The sequence below is a fragment of the Schistocerca cancellata genome, chromosome 4 (assembly GCF_023864275.1).
Source record: "Schistocerca cancellata isolate TAMUIC-IGC-003103 chromosome 4, iqSchCanc2.1, whole genome shotgun sequence".
NCBI classification, from domain to species: domain Eukaryota; kingdom Metazoa; phylum Arthropoda; class Insecta; order Orthoptera; family Acrididae; genus Schistocerca; species Schistocerca cancellata.
This window is the reverse complement of record NC_064629.1, coordinates 806,589,946-806,605,061: the sequence shown is the minus strand read 5'-3', so window position 1 is coordinate 806,605,061 and position 15,116 is coordinate 806,589,946. Positions and strand designations below refer to the sequence as shown.

Below are 15,116 nucleotides of genomic sequence, written 5' to 3'. Positions count from 1 at the left end.
AAGTGATGAAAACATAAGAGTTTGTCACATAAACTGAAAATAAAATATTAAACTTTTCACTGGAGGCAGGACTTGAACCAAGGACTTCTCGTTCCGCAGCTGCTCACGCTAACCACGGGACCACTGCGCTCCTGAGATGGCGCCATCCTTGATGTTGCCTATCTTGCGTATGGACTACTCAAATTGTATATTTTACTTATTTTTTCATAGTTCCACACAACTTCTTCCTGTTTCTCGATTGATCTGTGTTCAGTTTTTCAAGGCCTATCCACTGTGCCAACTTATAACTGAATCTGAGGGGGGTGCGATGGGGAGGTTCCCTTGTTAGAAGAAACAAGCAGCCTGACAGAAACAGTCCCGCAAGAGTCGGGTGCTGCTGTCCACATGAAGCAGGCAGTTGGAGTGGCCTCGTGGGAGGTGAAGGGCAAGACACAAGGCCCGACTTCGCACTGTCTGTAGACGCTGTGTACTGGTCGGAGCAGCGTTACCCCACACAACAGCAGCATACTGCAGCATCAGATAGATCAGCACCAGGCATGGGGTAACACCACAGTACGGAAAAATACTTTATGCATAAGGCGCCTCCATGCCTTGTTGGGTTGCGAGGTTAAACGGTGATCCAGGGTAGCCCTCAGTTACTTGCTCATCTTGCAGCATGAGTTGGGGCCTCCTATAATTGTGAGAGATGGCAAGACAGGACGCGCCACTCGTCAGATGAATACGAGCGCCTGATTCTTGGTGACTTTGAAATGGAGGCGCCAGTTTGCCGACCAAGCGCCAAGAGCGTGGCAGGCGAACTGCACGTGGCGCCAAAACGTCCCTGAATTGATCCTCTGGGCAAACTGTGCGGTGACGTGCAAGTAGATAGCCAGTTAGACGCGCGCCACTCTGGCTATGTCAGCATGTACAAGGAGTACAGTAGGGGCCCAAGCAACAATCACTGTGGTAAACCTGCACATAGCAGTCGCACTGTAGACACCCCACCATCCGCACGAACTTGGAATATTCTCCCAGTGAAGTAGAAACAGAACGGGTGACCATGTGATGTCGAGACCCCGGGCACAAATAGTTTATACATGAGGTCATCATGCCACACAGTCGAACACCCTGGAGGCACGCAGGTGCAATACCATAAGATACTCATGACGCTCCAGGATTCTCATGTCCTTTTTTACCAGCCACAGCAACTAATGGGATTTTGAGTCTCCCTTCCAGAAACCAAACTGCTCATGTGGAATGAGGCCCTGAACAGTGACGTGATGTAGCAGCCACCCAGTTTGCCTAACGGCTTTTCTTCCATCCTACAAGCCTGTGTTATTTTCCTTTGTTACTGTCACTAAAGCATTACTCTTCTCAGTGTGCGGTCTTTCTCTTCTTACGTGTTTTTTCATCGCGTTCCAAACAACACATGCTCTGACTTCCGAGCCCTACTGATTCCGGTCGAAGTTGCCTGTGATAGCAGTTCTGTGTGTTAGAGTTGTGTGAATGTGTGTGTGTGTGTGTGTGTGTGTGTGTGTGTGTGTGTGTGTGTGTATGTGTGTGTGTGTGTGTGTGTGCTTCTTTGCTAAAGAAGGCTTTAGTCGAAAGCTATAATGTATAACAGTCTTTTCATTGTGCCTGTCGGCACTCAACTGGTCATCTTTACAGTGAGTAGCAATTTATCCTCCTCCTAATAATGATGATATTCCAACATTGCGTCTCCACAGTTTAACGTCTCGTCGACAGCGAAAACATTAGAGACGGATCACAAGCTCAAATTACGAAATGATGAGGAAGGAAATCGACCGTACCATTCTCAAAGGAACCACCCCGGCATTTGCTTGGAGCGATATAGGGAAATCTTGGTGAAACTAAATGTGGATGGCTGGATGGTGATTTGAGCCGTCTCTCTTCTGAACGCGAGTCCAATGTGCTAACCACTGTGCCAACTCGTTCGGTCAAGACAGCAGTAACAAAAGTCAACCTGACATCATGCAGGTTGGCAGAGAGGGCCAGAGCAGTGACTCACTGTCCGTTGCCGCCCCCCTCCACTCGGCCGCCCCCCCACACCCACACCCAGAGAATTTCGGCCCACCTCTCAGAGGAAGATGCGAGGGGGATCAGTCGAAGCGTAACTCAATGAACTGTGGATGAAGCCCGACCAACAGGCATTACATGCATTGAGTATTCAATGAACTGTGGATGAAGCCCGACCAACAGGCATTACATGCATTGATCAAAAATGGTAATGCATTGAGAATGGCTAGTTTCTATCTGAAATCTAGATCTGCCAATAAGATTTAAAAAGAACGACTGATAGCTGAAATCTATTACTTACCAGTCAATATAACAGTCGCTGCGTGCAACAGCCTTCTGAATGGAAGGTAACCTGACACTGTTATATGTTTTCATATGTTCTCTTATTTTATGATCTCGGCATCTGTGCAGACTTGCGCGTATCTTACAAGTTTGTAATTAGTGTGTCATCAGGGATTGAAAAAATTATTCTAGGTAATAGGAAAGCATAGTACAGCACTTGAGTATCCAACACTGAAAACTCAATGAAGGAAAAAGTTAACGAGTGTTTCTTTTTGCAGGGAGACTGCGGCGACAATCTACACCAGCTGATCGAGGAGTTGCGCAATGGCTCTCTGTGGGCTTCGAGCAGTGAGTACTTATTTTTTAACAGTATTTAACGATATATAGAAGAGACACAAAAGAGTTTTATACGAAGATTTTATCTTATAGTCTGTGGCACTGGCATACTAAACTTGCTTTCGCCCAAAAGGGCAGTACACTTATTGATGACCAGCTATTACTACCGTTAACATATACGGAGTTCGTTTTGCAATACTGCGACATGCGCTATCGAAATCTATTCAAACCTAACGAAGAGAAGTTATCTGTGTGAATAGCAACAAGTGGAGCCATTGTTGCACAAATTCTGAATTGCAAGTCGCGACCAACTTCGTTTTTCCTAAGGAAGTAAAATTTAGAGAACAAAAAGTTACTAAAAAATGGTTCTGAGCACTATGGGGCTCAACTGCTGAGGTCATCAGCCCCTAGAACTTAAAATTACTTAAACGTAACTAACCTAAGGACATCACACACATCCATGCCCGAAGTAGGATTCGAACCTGCGACCGTAGCGGTCGCGCAGTTCCAGACTGTAGCGCCTAGAACCGCTCGGCCACTCCGGCCGGCACAAAAAGTTACTGTTCCTCTGAAAGTACGACGGGCGTTCAATAAGCAATGCAACACATTTTTTTCTGAAATCAGGTTCACTTTATTCAGGCTTCCAATACGCCATGTTATTCCCCATTTTTCTGGCTACAAAACCCTAATTTTCAACATAACCGCCGTTCAGAGCGACGGCCTTACGCCACCTTACTGGGAGGGCCTGTATGCCTGCAAGCATCTCCGCACAGATGATCCTTCGCTGCTCTTGACGGTTGTCTCTTGGGCGACGAGGAATCCGGCGGGAACACACCTTTTAGTACCCAGACTGGTAGATGAGTCTGTCAGCACGACCAACAGTCGTCCAGTTCTGCAGCGACGCATTTGATTGCAATCCTTCGATCACCTCGGGTGAGAGTGTCCGCACGTTCCAACACTGCAGGAGTCACAGCTGTGTGCGGCCAGCCGGCACGCGGGAGATCGGACAGGTTTGCACGACCTTGGTCCGATAGTGACAGACGCCTCATTCAACGACTCACCGTGCTTTTGTTCACTTTCACAGAGTTTTATTCCTACCGTTCCCAGCCATGTAATTGCAACATAAATCAATTGGAATCCTCAGGGCACCATCATGCTGACATTATTTTTATTTTTATTTTCTTTGTCGCCCTCAACTCAAGATATAGTGCCTTCGTTCCTAAGATAATATCGTTAATTTCCGTAACATCGTTGAACATATTTTTCATTCATCTAACATAAGATTCGTTACTAAATGATTACTTCACCGCTAGTTTCCCATCATACAATAGCTGTGAACAGTGTGACTCCAGCTTACTGCTGTTTCCTCGCAGTCTATCAGCCATTATAAATGATAGTACACCGATTACCACTTATCACAGAAACAAAGATAACTAGAGAGAGCACAGAATACTTTACGTGAAATTTTACTGTGTTGCTGTTGCGTCATAGCAGTTCTACGCGTAGATAGCACATAGGGTCCAGTGGCACTACAATCCTCTTGCGTCATTTGAACCTAGCAGACAACTGCATATTTGAGAAAAGTACGGAAGTAGTTTCCGTCGGATAAACGTAAAAATATATCCAGATGCAAACTGAGTCGACAAAAAGTTAGGGGATCTCGATATTTAAAATGGTGGTACTAATAACGGAACAGATTTCCTCTCCACGACTTCTCCCTCAGCATCGACTGTAAATTAAACCCTACCTGAATGAGATTTTCACTCTGCAGCGGATTGTGTGCTGATATGAAACTTCCTGGCAGATTAAAACTGTGTGCCGGACCGAGACTCGAACTTTTTTTGTTTTTTTTTACACCTTTTTTTTCTTTATTAAAACAACCATATATGTACATAAGCACAAAAACAAAATATTGAAGTGCTGGAACTGATTCAACACGAATTGTATCCTACAATAGACTGAAGAACACATTTCAATATAGTGCCATTTGTAAGCTTACAAAATAGAACATAAATAGTAGCCTCTTCAGTCCAGACAGAGACATAGATCCGAAACGCAAACATATATATAATTGATTGTCTTAACTGGAATGACAGTTCTGTCATTTGATTCATAACCGCCCAAACTCAAAGTCATTTGGAGCACACAAACGGATAACAAGAGATGCACAGGTACATAAATTAATGAAAACGTCATAATGAAGGTAATTACACCATGAGAAGTCGGGAGTAGTCCTAGGATCTGGTATAACCCCTTACTCGTTGTGTATTTTGTTCGCTACATAGTCTTGCATGTGATTTGTGCCATTACCGGCATCGAGAATTACCCTACGCCTTGTTGTTCAAAAATCATGTCCAACATATTAGCAAACATCTTCCTGAAATTTGGGTAACGTTTCATCTTCCAGCGTGCCGTTCTCATGTAAGCCTCGAAACTAATGAGATTATCTTCACTATTGTGGATGATGATATATGTCACAAACTGTCCTAACATCCACATCACGGTGTTGTTTGAACTCGGGACCTTTGCCTTTCGCGGGCCAGTGTTCTACCAACTGAGCTACCCAAGCACGACTCACGCCCTGTCCTCACAGCTTTACTTCTGCCAATACCTCGTCTCCTACCTTCCAAACTTTACAGAAGCTGTGCTCTGCTCCTAGTTCGCATGAGAGCTTCTGTAAAGTTTGGAGGGTAGGAGACGAGATACTGGCAGAAGTAAAGCTGTGAGACCGGGCGTGAGTCGCGCTTCGGTAGCTCAGATGGTAGAGCACTTGCACGCGAAAGGCAAAGGTCCCGAGTTCGGGTCTCGGTCCGGCACACACATTTAATCTGCCAGGAAGTTTCAAACCCTACCTGCTAATCGTCAAACAGAAAATCCACAATAGACCATAGATAACAGCTTTCTCACAATGGTAATTGCCCCCTCCATTATTATCCTCAGCTACTAAGCTTTGATCCAGTGCATCCTCTCTTATGATAATGCCGTCTCATCAGATTCATAAGATTCCCATCCCTCTTCTTCCACAGTGGGCATCTCGGTATATCCCACACATTCAGAACATATGACTCCAACAACCTTATTGTTTACCGTTAATTTGCAACCCTTGCATGCTTTCGAGCCAATACCAATACATTCCTTCGACCCTTAGTAAACAACAGGGTGTATTAACAAACCGTTATGCCGTTCCAAATGGGAAATACTGGGCCTGCTGATACCACCCTATCGCTTTGATCAGTATTCACACAAAAATGATGGACATGGCCCGCTCATCACAATCCAGTTGCATAATTTACGCGCCATAGCAAGAATTGTAATTATTATAATGACATCACAACCACTGGCTTCGCTAACTCACAACCGAGCTGTCACGTTTCAGTCTAAATGGTTCAAATGACTCTGAGCTCTATGGGACTTAACATCTGAGGTCATCAGTCCCCTAGACTTAGAACTACTTAAACCTAACTAACCTAAGGACAGCACACACATCCATGCCCAAGGCAGGTTTCGAACCTGCGACCGTAGCAGCAGCGCGGTTCCAGACTGAAGCGCCTAGAACCGCTCGGCCACAACGGCTGGCGTTTCAGTCTAACCTGGACCTTGGGCTACGCCGGATCAGTATGCTACCACAGCTAAGACTTCAAATTCACTTTAATTGGCTCATAACACAGACCGAGGTGGCCAGGTGCTAAGACACTGGACTCGGATTCGGGAGGACAGAGATTCATATCCTCGTCTGGCCATCCAGATTTAGGTTTGCCATGATTCCCCTTAACTACTTGAGGCAAATGCACAGCCGACTTCCTTCCCAATGTGTCCCTTTCCGAGCATGTCGTCCGTCTCTAATGACATTGCATCGGCGGGACATTCAACCCCAATGTTCCTCCCTTACGCTAACTCACAATCAAACTGTTACCTTCCAACTTAATCTAAATCTCGAGCTACGCAATGGATCAGTCTGTCACCACATTCTGTCTTCCATACAATAGTACAGAAACAAAATAAATATATTGGCAGCGTTCTGTTCTATTTTTGCACAAGTCGGACGTCACACGTCACAATATCATTAGGTCACTGGTCAAGTCAGACGTCCAGTATCTCTAGGCTCAAGCCATGCCCGTTATCATCATTTCCTTGGGTTTTTGTCCCGTATTGGCGTCGGGTCGGCATGGTTATTAACGGATGTGGCATGGTTAATTAAGGCGGTGGCCGGATGTCCTTCCTGTCGCCACCCCGTTTCTCCCTGGACAGAATATGTGTACCCCCCCCCCCAACTACACTGATCAGCCAGAACATTATGACCACCTACCTAATAGCCTGTTGTCCACCTTTGGCAAGGACAACACAGGCGACGCGTCGTGGCATGTCAGCAGTGAAGCCTTGTTGGGTTGATGGAGGGAGTTGGCACCACATCTGGACACACAAGTCACCTAATTCCCGTAAATTTCGGTGGCGGGGGAGGTGAGCTGTGACGCCACGTTCAATCACATCCCAGATGTGTTTCATCGGGTTCAGATCTGGTGAAATGGGGGGGGGGGGGGGAGGGCAGTACATCAATTGGAACTCTCCACCGTGGTGCTCGAACCACTCCATCACACACTTGGCCTTGTGACATGGTGCATTATCTTCTTGAAAAATGCCACTGCTGTCGGGAAACATGATCGTTATGAAGGGGTGTATGTGGTCTGCAGCCAGTGCAGGATACTCCTTGGCCTTCATGGTGCCTTTCACCAGCTCCACTGGACCCACTGATGCCCATGTGGATATTCCACAGAGCATAATGGACCCTCCGCCACCTTGTCTCTGTTCCGCCGTACAGGTGTGAAGGGGTTCTTCCCCTGGAAGAAGACGGATTCGCGCCCTCTCATTGGTATGATGAAGAAGGTATCGCGATTCATAAGACCATGCAACGCTCTGCCACTGCACAAATTTCCAGTGCCGATGGTCACGTGCCCATTTCAGTCATAGTTGATATCGCGGTGTTAATGCTGGCGCATGCATGGGTCGTCGGCTGCGGACGCCCATCTGTAGCAGTTTTCGGTGCTTTGTGTGTTCAGACAAACTTGTACTCTGCCTGGCCTTAAAGTCTAATGTCAGTTCCGCCACGGTTCGACACCTGTCCAGCCTACGACGTCCAACATCTGTAATGAAGGGTAGCCACCCAACCCCTCCACATCTGGACGTGGTTTCACCTTGGTTTCGTTACGTGTTGAAGACACTCACCACAGCTCTCCTCGAACACCCGAAAAGTCGTACAGTTTCCGATATGTTCCTGCCAAGCCTCCGGGCCATCACAATCTACCCTCGATCATACTAAGATCGGTCGTGGGCCTTCCCCCTTCCCCATTCCACACACGGACAGCACGCTTACTGATACTACATGCACCGTACGTGTGTCTGATTACCAATCATCCCTCACCAAGTGACGCTATCACCTGGGCGGGTTTGTATCGACAGTAGGTCGGTGGCCATAATGTTCTGGCTGACCAGTGTATCTGTTATCCGCCTGCGAAAGTTTTCCGATATTTGCGAATCATGTAAATGAGGTAGGACTTGGGTACCAGCCCGGTATTCACCTAGTGGTATGTGGAAAACCGCCTAAAAACAACATCTAGACTGGCCGGCGTTAATCCGCCTGGCAGATTCGATCCGGAGGTTCGAGTCCTACAACGAACATGGGTGTGTGTGTTGTTCTTAGCATAAGTTAGTTTAAGTAGTGTGTAAGTCTAGGGATAGATGAACTCAGCAGTTTGGTCCCTTGGGAATTCACATACATTTGAACATTTTTTGATTCGATCCGGGGCCGGCGCACCTCTCTGTCCCGGAAGTAGCGCTTAAACACGGATGGCTATCCAGGCGAATTGTTTAAGCCACACCCAAATCTAGAAAAATAGAAAAGTAAGCAAAACCAGGCTTGAAAACGTTCTGAGAAAGGCACCCAAATTAGCGTTGGACAATTATAACACAATTTTTTTAGGTTTTCGTGGTTACTTGTTAACTTATTGCCTGTTGGCTTTTCTCTCGGGATCTTCGATCGACGTTTGTTTAACGACTTACCTGACCTTTCGCCATCATGAGTGGTTGGCATTGTCAAAGGAAAACACACCACCCGCCACCAGCGATGGAGCACTAACCTTTCACAGTGCAAGGCAGTCGTGCTGGCGAAACGTCAGAAAAATCGTTAAGCAGATGTCCGTTAAAGATCCATAGACAAAAGCCAACAGACAATACGTTAATTATAACACAGCCCTAACTGTGGTTCCAAAAGTTCTCTTAATAATGGTGTTGCTACGCTGAGCAGGAATGTATTGCGATAATCACAGGAAGTCGATTTCACATAAAGAATTTGAGTTTGTTACCGCCATTGATCGCATTATGTAGCAGCCAATTCCCACGTGCTTCGGGAGCCGCTGCCGATTCTAGTCGGTCACGTGCGAGCGCATTCACGTGTCTGGTCTGGTGTGTTGGGCGGACGCGGTGAAAGTCGCTTCTCCCAGCGCCACGGTCTGGCTTTCCGGCCCAGAGGCACGTTCTGCGGCCACCGCAATCCCGCATTCCAGCGGTGCCTCAGCAATAGTCGTTTCCTAAAGGGTCCACAGGTGTGGTGCAGCCGGGAGACACCGTATGACCGTCCCAATGTACCGAGTGATCAAAAAGTCAGTATAAATTTGAAAAATGAATAAATCACGGAATAATGTAGATAGACAGGTACAAATTGACACACATGCTTGGAATAACATGGGGTTTTATTAGAACAGAAAAAAATACAAAAGTTCAAAAAATGTCCGACAGATGGCGCTTCATCTGATCAGAATAGCAATAATTAGCATGACAAAGTAACGCAAAGCAAAGATGATGTTCTTTACAGGAAATGCTCAATATGTCCACCATCATTCCTCAACAATAGCTGTAGTCGAGAAATAATGCTGTGAACAGCACTGTAAAGCATGTCCGGAGTTATGGTGAGGCATTGGCGTCGGATGTTGTCTTTCAGCATCCCTAGAGATGTCGGTCGATCACGATACACTTGCGACTTCAGGTAACCCCAAAGCCAATAATCGCGCGGACTGAGGTCTGGGGACCTGGGAGACCAAGCATGACGAAAGTGGCGACTGAACACACGATTACCAAATGACACGCACAAGAGATCTTTCACGCGTCTTGCAATATGGGGTGGAGCGCCATCCTGCATAAACATCGTACGTTCCAGCAGGTGTTTATCAGCCAGGCTGGGGATGATGCGATTCTGTAATATATCGGCGTTCCTCTCACCCGTCACGGTAGCAGTTACAAAACCAGAATCACGCATTTCCTCGAAGAAAAAAGGCCCGATAACGGTAAATGTGGCAAATCCAACCCATACCGTGACTTTCTCGTCGTGCAATGGAGTTTCCACGACAGTTCTAGGATTTTCGGTAGCCCAAATTCTGCAGCTGTGGGCGTTGACAGACCCTCGGAGCGTGAAATGAGCTTCGTCGGTCCACAACACGTTACTCAACCAATCGTCATCTTCCGCCATCTTTTGAAACGCCCACACCGCAAATGCCCTCCGCTTCACGAAATCGCCAGGTAACAGTTCATGATGCTGATGGATTTTGTACGGATAGCATCGGAGGGTACGCCCAAGTGCCAACCAAACAGTAGTGTATGGAATGCCGGTGCGACGTGCGACTGCACGAGCGCTGACTTCCCCGTGCATAGACGAACCCGCTACAGTCTCCATTTCTTCCTGAACTGTCTCAGCAGCATTACGCCTTGTGCTCGGTCGATCACTACGGGGTCAATCGTCTAAACAACCCGTGGCTTCGAACTTCGAAATCGTCTCGCCACAGCTGCATTTGTCAACGGACCTTTACCCGTTCGAATCCCCTTCCTATGGCGATAGGATCGTCACGCTGAACTAGCACATTCCCCATCCTGATAATACAGCTTCACTAAAAGCGCCTTTTCAGGTAACGTCAACATGCTGCGACTGCTGGCGCATCTGATTCTCTCTCTCATTACAGCTCCTTTTATACACGATTGTCATGCGCAGTCACTGACGTTTTGCTGTCCAGCGCCATCTGTCGAACATTTTGTGAACTTTGTTTTTTTTTTTGTTCCAATAAACCCCATGTCATTCCAAGCATGTGTGTCAATTTTTACCTCTCTATCTACATTATTCCGTGGTTTATTAAGTTTTCAAATTTATACTCACTTTTTGATCACCCTGGATCTTGTAGAGGTGAACGTGATCTCTGAGAGTGGATTCGAAATCAGACAGCTCAAGAGTGCGTTCTGCAAATATTAATGGCCCTAAGGATACCAAGGAAGCAATCTATTGCCCCACTGCAGCCTCTTAACGATTTACGAGCATATGGAATAAGTTCACAGACTGTGAGTGGCTCGACGACTTCTTAAGTAATAAAACCCAGAACGTTGTCCTCGATGGCGAGAGTCGATCAGAGGCAAGGGTATCGCCAGGAGCGCCCCAAAAAAGTGTGATAGGACAACTGTTGTTCTCAACATACGTAAATGATTTGGAGGACAGGTTGCTTGCTGATGATGCTTTGGCGCACGGTAATGTGCCGAAGTTGAGTGACAAGATACAAGACGACTTAGGCAAAATTTCCAGTTGGTGTGATGAATGGCAGCTAGCTCTAATGTGTAAAAGTGTATCTTAATGCAGATGAGTAGGAAGAACAATCCTGGATGCAGTATTACTAGTGTCCTGCTTGATACAGTAAGGCGTTTAATTATCTAGGCATCACATCGCAAAGCGATATGAAATGGAACGATCATGTTAGAACTGTGGTGGGGAAGGCAAACGGTCGACTTCGGTTTATTGGGAGAATTTTAGGAAAGAGTGGTTCACCTGTAAAGGAGACCGCATATAGGACCCTAGTGCGACCTATTCTTGAATACTGCTCGAGTATTTGGGATCCGTACCTGGTCGGATTGAAGGAAGACATCAAAGCATTTCAGAGAGGGGCTACTAGGTTTGTTATTGGTACGTTCGACCAACACATAAGTGTTACGGAGATGCTTCTGAAACTCAAATATGAATCCCTGGAGTGGAAGCGTCGTTCTACATCTACATCCATACTCCGCAAGCCACCTGGCGGTGTGTGGCGGAGGGTACTTTGAGTACCTCTATCGGTTCTCCCTTCTATTCCAGTCTCGTATTGTTCGTGGAAAGAAAGATTGTCGGTATGCCTCTGAGTGGGCTCTAATCTCTCTGATTTTATCCTCATGGTCTCTTCGCGAGATATACGTAGGAGGGAGCAATATACTGCTTGACTCCTCGGTGAAGGTATGTTCTCGAAACTTCAACAAAAGCCTGTACCGAGCTACTGAGCGTCTCTCCTGAAAAGTCTTCCACTGGAGTTTATCTATCATCTCCGTAACGCTTTCGCGATTACCAAATGATCCTGTAACGAAGCGCGCTGCTCTCCGTTGGATCTTCTCTATCTCCTCTATCAACCCTATCTGGTACGGATCCCACACTGGTGAGCAATATTCAAGCAGTGGCCGAACAAGTGTACTGTAACCTACTTCCTTTGTTTTCGGATTGCATTCCCTTAGGACTCTTCCAATGAATCTCAGTCTGGCATCTGCTTTACCGACGATCTTTTCAAGAAATACTATTGGGAAAATTTATAAACCGGCATTTGAAGCTGACTGCCGACCCATTCTACTGTCACCAGCATAAATTGTGCGTAAGGACCACAAAAATAAGATTCGAGAATTTAAGGCACATACGGAGGCATATTGACATTCATTTTTTCCTCGTTATATTTGCGAGTGGAACAGGAAAGGAAATGACTAGTAGTGGTTCAGTATACCCTCAGCCACGCACCGTACGATGGCTTGCTGAGTATCGATGTAGATGTAGAGGTAGATGAATCCATTAACGTATGGAGGGAGGGAAAAATGACTGCTTAGTTATGCGCCCTAATCTCTCTCGTAATGTTGTAATGATCTGTACACGAAATATACGAAGCAGGTAATATAGCTGTCGTTCGCCGTATCTACTACAATAGATTATAAACGAGGGAGCAATACTATATAATTGTTCGTACTAGACTCTTGCGAAATATTTCCGTTTGAAAGCGCTCGAACTTCCCATAATCCTTCCAACAAATATGTCTTTCAGTCATCTCCCCTAATATTTGTTTCACATATTCATTTCTTCATATGACACCTAAAAACTTAAACGATGTGATCGGCTCCAGAAACTTAGAGCTAAGCCTGCTATCGAAGAGTAGTAGGTTCTTTCTCGTAGTTACGCGCATTGTCTTGAATATCTCCGTAATGAAAGAGAGCAGCCATTTATAACACTAAGTGGAAATTGTGTCATATTCTTGCAGAATTTCCTTGCGATCGTCTAACGATGATAATTCATGTGCGCAACAACATCATGGTGAATAATCTAGTAGTACTGCTGAGCCTATCTCATAACTCGTTTACGTATAGCCGGCCGCGGTGGCCGTGCGGTTCTGGCGCTGCAGTCCGGAACCGCGGGACTGCTACGGTCGCAGGTTCGAATCCTGCCTCGGGCATGGGTGTGTGTGATGTCCTTAGGTTAGTTAGGTTTAAGTAGTTCTAAGTTCTAGGAGACTTATGACCTAAGATGTTGAGTCCCATAGTGCTCAGAGCCATTTGAACCATTTTTCGATTACGTATATCAGGAACATCAGAGGAGCTATTATGATTCCTTGGCGCTCATTCGACGTTACCTATCGTTTCATTTTGAACATGCGCCCTCTAGTAATGGATACTGCGCTGTATTAGTCAAAATTTCAGCGACCTGTCGCGTGTCTATGTTGATAATCTGCATATGTATGGTCGTATTTGGTTATTAGTTAAGTCTGGAAAAAATTGAAAGCATTTCGGAACTATATGAAGGTGCACTTTCATAGACGGTTTGCAAGGCGTCGTGTACGAATAATACTAGCGAGTTGTTTTTCCTTAAACCGTGCTAATTTTTTTGAAACACTCTTCTTTTCCTTCAGAAACGTCATAACACTTGAGATCGGAATATTCTCTAGGAACCTGCAACGGACGCACGTCAGCGATGTTAGTCTGTAGACCACTGCATCCGTACTAACCAGCATTCGTTTCCACTTACGCGGTACCATTCGTTGCGAAAGTGGTTGTCAACAAGAATGAGTCACAAAAGGGGCTCATTTCGCATTGTATTCAGTGTAAAAATATAACTGGAATTCCGACGTTGCCTGGTGTGAAGTCTTAATTGCTTTTCAACATTGAAGTTGCTTATGTAGATACCTCTCATTTGTGAGTCTGTAAAGCATTCAAACACCGTTCTGGTAGTACCCTCGTGTGGAAGAACATTTTTAAATGCTGTACTTAATATTTCAGTATTCAAAACAGTCGCCTGTTAGGAACAGTCCATGTTCCATTCTGTGAATTAAATGTTTTTCTGCCAATGCGTCTCGATAGTATGTGTTCAGACGCCACTCACATGTTCCTGAGAATCATCCTGAGAAGGTATTGCTATACTATACTGATAAACACGATTCTAGTTGACGTCTGGTTCGATTGGATGGTGTGCCCTCTACTTTAGCTACGTTGATTGGAATTCACTCACCATGGAAGTCTGCCAACATCGTAGTCGATATTCCTCACGGTTATCACTGGAACATGGAACTCAGCAGTTTCCGTGGAGGTTATTCTAAATGGTGCCACGAGTCCGCACATAATTCACGCACGCAACAGAAGCACATGGACATTCAAAGACTTAGTCATTTGAGAACCAGAGTCCTTCTTGGCAGCTGATCTTCCCTGTTTGCGACTCGCATAAATTTCCTCCTTAACCTAAGACAGCACTGAAAACGTAGGCAGGCTGTCTCTCCTCTTACACACAAACTTCACTAGTGCACATTACGTTAAGCCAGCCGGTGTGGCCGAGCGGATCTAGGGATCTGGAACCGCGCGACCGCTACGGTCGCTGGTTCGAATCCTGCCTCGGGCACGGATGTGTGTGATGTCCTTAGGTTAGTTAGGTTTAAGTAGAGGACTGATGACCTCAGATGTTAAGTCCCATAGTGCTGAGAGCCATTTGGACATTACGTTACACTCGTCACCAGCTTCAAGCTCTAGACATTACTTGCAGGCAGGGCCGGTTCAAGGCCCAGGCGACGCGAGCCGCCCCGTTGGGCGACAAGTTCACAGGGGCGTCAGAGGCGCCACAACAGTAAGATTTCTATACAGGATGTATAACACTGCTGTACCATAACCTCAATGCTAGAAACAGGTTGTGATATAAAACTATTTTGTAAGAGCAACTATGGCACAAAGCAACAGAGCAGTGTTACCCTCTGAGAGGAATTTTGTTATGTTGACCGTGCTGTTCCTAACGGAGGTGGCTTATCGGAAATGAAAGTCAGAATTACGTAAATATTTGAATAGTAACAAACAAAATTTTGCCTAGCTATACTGTTTATAGAATAAGGGAAACGGTCGCCAGCCTAATTAGGCAAGAG

At 45.9% G+C, this 15,116-nt stretch overlaps 1 protein-coding gene across 1 annotated transcript in view; it reads left to right on the top strand.

The window, feature by feature from the left end:
• Window positions 1–15,116, top strand: part of LOC126184442 (nose resistant to fluoxetine protein 6-like) — a 199,611-nt gene that overhangs the window by 72,318 nt on the left and 112,177 nt on the right. The window contains exon 2 of the mRNA XM_049926832.1: window positions 2,577–2,646. Within this exon, the coding sequence (XP_049782789.1) occupies window positions 2,577–2,646 (70 nt within the window). The remainder of the gene's footprint in view (window positions 1–2,576; window positions 2,647–15,116) is intronic.